This window comes from Protopterus annectens, chromosome 13.part0 (assembly GCF_019279795.1).
Source record: "Protopterus annectens isolate FY-2018-M chromosome 13.part0, PAN1.0, whole genome shotgun sequence".
NCBI classification, from domain to species: domain Eukaryota; kingdom Metazoa; phylum Chordata; order Ceratodontiformes; family Protopteridae; genus Protopterus; species Protopterus annectens.
In genome coordinates this window covers 859,292,757-859,298,756 of record NC_056747.1, presented here as the reverse complement: position 1 = coordinate 859,298,756, position 6,000 = coordinate 859,292,757, and the positions used below count along the sequence as shown (strand labels likewise).

Sequence of the window (6,000 nt, the reverse complement as noted above, 5' to 3'; positions counted from 1 at the left end):
AAAATAACCCCAGAGTAAAAGCCTGAGATTCACTGTGTGGATCCCTAGGAACAGAAGAAAAATGTTAAATTTTTTGTTTCTTTTTTTAAGGGAACATCTTGAGAAGGCCCAGATCCAGGACAACAGTCGGGAACTGTAGCAGGAACTTCTTCCCCAACTAAAAACTGAGGAACTCTCCTAGGCTCCTTAGAAAAAAAACAACCATGGTTCCCTCTGAACATCCAAGATGGACAACTGCAAACCCTCTCTTCTCTAATGGCTGACCCTCTGGGTGGGAAGATTCCTTCCACTGCATGTTTAGCGAGTAGCTTAAGATGCTGAATCTCAAGATAAAAGGAAAGAGAAGAAAGTCTACTGTGAAGGGTTTTTGGAACAAATGCCTGAGAAATAGAACAAGACATACAGTCATGAGAAGAAACTAAGCAAAAACGACACTTATGCCTGTTCTCTATGAGGAATCTATCTCCCACACTGGCATTTACCCTTCCTAGATGACATTAACCCCACAGAATACAAAAAACAAGAAAAAACAAAATCCCCAACAGGGCACTTATCTTGCAAAAATACAAACAGGCATAGGAAGTCACTGGATAATGTAAATGCATTCAACTGGCAGAAAATGAATGCAGGCAAACAGACAGACTGTGTAAAAGACACGTTCAGACTGGTGGCAAAGAAGTTGTGTTTTGGTAGGCCTGAACGTCACCTTTATGCCCTATGTTGCGCAGGGAACATATGGTGATGTTAGGCAAACCTTTTAAATTCAGAGGTCTTTGGAAGACTGGCCAGATGTCGGGCTTCCATGGCAGGGAAACCCATACAGTTAGGAATACTGCAGCAGTGAATGGAAGGACATGAAAGTTTTTGCCCATTTTATGGAAGCAAGCTACTGACAACTCTCAGTTTTTTGATGTTCCAAGTCCACTTCTAACTAATACACTAGACTTTTTGATTTTCTTTTTTTGTCTATACTACTGCAAATCCTTCTGCACAGAATATGTTAAATTCATTTGTCCTTCTAAACCAATTATACTTTGTTCAATTAAAAGTGTTTGCTTGGCTCAGGTTTGTAATCTTCCCTATGTTAAGTACAGAACCGTATATTCTGTAAACCTCTTCTGGTTCCAACAAAATGCATTAGTTATAGTGATTCATATGTTGATGTCATCTGAAATTTTGGTAAAGATAAATCTGCAGTCTTTGCACACAAAAGATAACTTATTTTATGAGGGTTCGCATAATGGTTAGAGTGTTTATCTCACAAACACAAGGTACAGAATTTGATTCTCATCTTTGAGGGAAACTGGCTAAGCTTAAAATGACTCACAAGGGCAGCTAGCCTAGTACTTATCTATGAACCTAACAGGAAGTGCACTGAATGAGAAGTATACCAAGGTGTTATTAACTCCCACACAAAGGAGGTCCAACCACTGATCTGGGTAACTACAGGCCCATAAGTCTTACCAGCCTCATATGTAAGGCCATGGAAAGAATCACCATGGACATGATAAATGACGACATAGGTAACTTGCAAATGTTGGACCCATCAAAGTTCAGTTTTTTAAAGGAAGGTCACACCTATTAAATTTAGTGGACTTTTCTGAGAAGTTCATCAAAGCACTGGATGAAGGAAAGACTGTGCACAGAGCTTACCTCAACCTGGCCAAGGCTTTTGACAATACCCCAACTCAGGCATTACAGAAATGCTCACTAATTTAGGTATAAACCCTGTTACCACCCACTGGATAGCCAACTGGCTCACTGAAAGGACCCTGGGCCTCAGTGGCTGCCTCCAGCAACAGGCCAGTCATTAGCAGAGTCCCCCTGAGCTCAGTACTGGGCCCACTCCTTTTTGGCATCTATTTCTCTGAAATGGAAGCAAATGCTGAAGGTTTACGGCTGACTAAGTTTGCAGATGATTGCAAACTGGAGGTTATCAACTCCCCTGCAGACAACAGCATTCTTCAAGAAGGTCTGTCTCTGACTAATAAATGGTGCCAAAGCCATGGTCTTCAACTCAATTCTAAGAAATACACAATTGTACCCTTTGGGAAATCAACTATCCCGGTTAATAACCATGTTGACAATACACCCTTAAGAATCAACTCAGTGGTCAAGGATCTGGATATGTAAGTAGACAGCCTTACCTTCGACCACTACATGGTCACAGGGGTGAGGAAATCCTTTTAAGTTACGCAACTTATAAGTAAGGGCATGGCATCTAGGTCCAAAGAGGTCATTATCCCACTGTACTCCACCCTTATCTGACCAAAGTACAATGCTCCCTTTGGTTTGTATCTTACCAGGCATATGCAGCAACTATAGCAACCTCAAAGGTTCCTTACAAAACAAATACAAAGGGTAACAAACCTGCCTTACGCAGAGCACCTTAATGTCCTTTCCCTCTACTCAGTCTCCTATAGACTGCTGAGGGGGTGATCTTTGCCTGGCTTACAAGGCATCCACAAACCTCACGCTTATGAATCTCCTACATATTCCCAAGTCAAAGAATATCAGAAATACAAGGTCTAAGGACCTGAATTTTGTCTGTGACAAACAGAACCTGCAGGAGAGACCGATGAGTCCCAGAGACTGCCCATCCTATGGAACAGGCTTCCCATCCATGCGAAGCTGAGTTTGTCTATTATCCAGTTTAAGTACAACCTAGACAAGTGGATGGGCAACAGGAAATTTACACCAGGTCTGGCTCCATTGTCCCTTATGGACAGAGGTAGCTTATAAATGCCTGGCCCTCAATATCCTATTTGGATGCAGGACATTTTATTTTATTTATTTACATTTGTTTACTGGGAAATTCCAACTGTACACAGGTCCTTTTTCAGTGGAGGTCAGTGGAGAAAAGCTCCACAGAACAATAAATGAGCAGCAGAGTACACTAAGAACAATTGAATATATACACATCAGCAAATAATACATACTGCAGCAAACATTAGCTATACATACAATATGAAACATAGTAATGAAGAGATATACCAATATCTAGCTGAAGGTTAGGAATAAAGGTAGGATGTATATACAGATAGTACATTATTCTTTCAGGAAAACTTGGCTAGGCTTTGAAAGGCCCTTTGGGTCATTAGCCTAGTACGTTTATGAATCTATGACCCTGATTAAAATACAAAATGCATACCATTTTCATTTTTTACTCATACACTTAGGGCTGTGATTCCAGTACATAAATACTTAACGGGTAAAGCATTATTTACATTATACTACAGTTCTATAATTACAATAACACCGCACAAAAAAATAAATACCTACTTTTTTCAAAGACACCTCAGTAGGTAACTTGGATAACCTGGTCTAGTAAAGTATTTATAAAAAAGACGCAACAGAATTATTTTAAGACGTAACAAGCTGACTGTAAAACAAGCATACACGTGAAATGAGATAAATATACATGTGAAATGATGACAGTCCCAGACTGCTGATGTCATTGTTGCCATGAAATGGAATAGCTCCATCTTCTGAATTTCTAAGGACTTTAGCAGTCATCTAGACTTTGGATATGTATCCTTCGCGGATCAAGAAGTCATAGATTTTTCTAGTTTTGTTGACATCAATCTTGATTAATGCCCTTGCCTGTGCAAGACGCAGGCCACCCAACTTCTCACATTCACTTACTAATGCTGATTTATATTCCAAGTAGGCTCCTGGGACCAGCCTCACCATCTGGCAGAGCTAAAAGACAAGAAAGTTTTGGGTTACTTGGAGGCATACATTTTCACTTCTTATGCAGTGCAAAAAAAAAAAAAAAATCAACACGTGATGCTAAGAACAACCTTCTGCATTTAGAAATATTTGGCCCTTTACTGGAAGTATACCAACTGGGTGGCAATTTCATCTTCGCCACAATTTTGGATGACACAAGTGAATTTTCTTAAGCAGAAGAAAAACATCAGAAGTAAAATGCTACAAAAACTAGACGCAAAGTTTGCACACTTTGTAGATAATGAATGGTAATCACAGTTCTTACGCTTGAGCACAGTATATATGTGCACTGGCACACAAAAACAAGAAAGGCATGATTCAGAGACACAAGGTGCAGTTCTGCTCAGCAATTATACACCGATTTAAGAAGTCTTATGCAAATGAGGGAGTAAAAAATTTAAAAGGGAAACGTGTGTAAAGCATGGGACTTCTCATCTTTTAAGATTCACAGTTATCTGCACATGCACAGTTCTGTTAAAAAAGTAAATCTGTGCATGTTCCAGTCACTCTGCAACCAGTGAAGATACCCAGCCTTGCTGCAAGCTTTTCTGTTTCATGTTCTGAGGTGCTTGCCTCTGCCATGCTAAAACCTGATGTGCTGAACAGCCCTCATTGGCCCAGGAAAAGGAAGTATAGGTAGAGAATAACTCATCTGAACTTTGCTGAAAAGGAGTCATTGGATTGCTTTAAGTGGACTGGGATACAATGATGACTTTGGTGAGCTTGTATGGCCCATAACTTGGAACTGGGGGAATGCATGGCCTTCCTATAGCTGTAGATACCAAGGTATGTGTAAGCTCTCACTACACTTCCCAGAGGAACTTTCAGACTGGAGACACATTAGGTATCTCACAGTTTCTGCCTCAAAGATGCTGCAGCACTTTGTCAATACGCTTTTGGCACATGTGGATGAGTTTATTTCAGAGTGTCACCAATGGACCAAACCTGTACCATGTGCGCCTTCTATTGAAAGGCACACTTTCCACAGGTGCTTAGTGCAACAGATTACACCCAACTTGCTATAAAGGCCCCATATGAACCACAAGGGAGTGGTACTGTAACAGGAAAGACTACTGTTCCATCAAAGTACTGTGTGATGCTAAGGGCTGCACCACCAAAATATCAGCCCATCATCCTAACAGTGTACATGACTCTCACATATGGCACGCAAGTTGGCTACATGTCTCCACTTCAATCGTAACATTCCTCATGGTCACCTAGTTGGTAAGTGCAGAGTGTTATAATGATGGCAACCAAAGTTATTTTAATATCAATATAGTGATGCAAGTAATTTTGACAAATCACCCCCCCCCCCTTTTTGTCTCCATGTTTTATTCTGCAGGAGGAGAAGGTTACCCAATCAAACAGTGGCTAAGAACATTCAGTCCATAACCTGCAGCAAACAGCTGAGGAGCACTTTACCACCACCCTGGCCTGCTAAAGCTAATTTTCAATGCCTGAACAAGTCGGGGGTACTTTAGTATGCAGAATGCACACAGAATGTTTACAACATGCTGCATTCAACATAACATGACCTTCACTACATGACAATGTTGAGTTACACAGATATATGGTGAGCGCAGCTTTACATGTGGACTACACTGAGTGGTATATGGTCAAACTTGCTCGGTGTATCACATTTCTCCAACTATCATATATATATTTTGGTCATATATGTAAGTAGCCATCTTCATTTCTATAAAGGACTAGCTATATCGGCAGACTCTGGAGGGACTGTAAAGCAGAATGAGTTATGAAAAAAGGTTTAGTGCTACAGTCTGAGTAATGGAATGGTTGTGTTACTGAAGCAGTATTTACTTTGTAATACAGAAGCATTTTGCTTCACATTGTAAAATGTGTCATTCTACAGCTTTTTTTTTTCTTTCACTTTTCAGGAACATGAAGGCAAGTGCATTTTTCATTTACAACACATGTGATGTCATCTCTACCACCCTGCAAAATATTTTCCTGGTGAAATGAACTCCAATTAAAGGGATTTGTACTGGGGCATAGGGAGTTTGCTTACCTTCGTGTCCAGGATGGCCTATAGAAAGAGCTTTCCAGTCCCTATTGTTAGACTACATTTTGGTATGCTCAAAGAGAACCTAGACTGGCCAAGCAACAAACTGAATATTGTGGGGCCCTCTGTAGCTCCTTTATGGTGGGTGTTTCGATTATGTAATCTTACAGATATGGCTAAATGTGAATCCCCCAGGTGCTGAAGTGAGAAAGCACTGGTGCCAAGTACTTGGTGAATGCTCTAGCGGT

At 40.5% G+C, this 6,000-nt stretch overlaps 1 protein-coding gene across 1 annotated transcript in view; it reads right to left on the bottom strand.

Moving 5' to 3' along the window:
• Positions 1 to 3,148: 3,148 nt before the first annotated feature.
• TADA2A (transcriptional adaptor 2A) overlaps positions 3,149 to 6,000 on the bottom strand; it is a 461,073-nt gene continuing 458,221 nt past the window's right edge. The window contains exon 16 of the mRNA XM_044054901.1: positions 3,149 to 3,702. Coding sequence (XP_043910836.1) covers positions 3,517 to 3,702 — 186 coding nt within the window. The 3' untranslated portion in view covers positions 3,149 to 3,516. The remainder of the gene's footprint in view (positions 3,703 to 6,000) is intronic.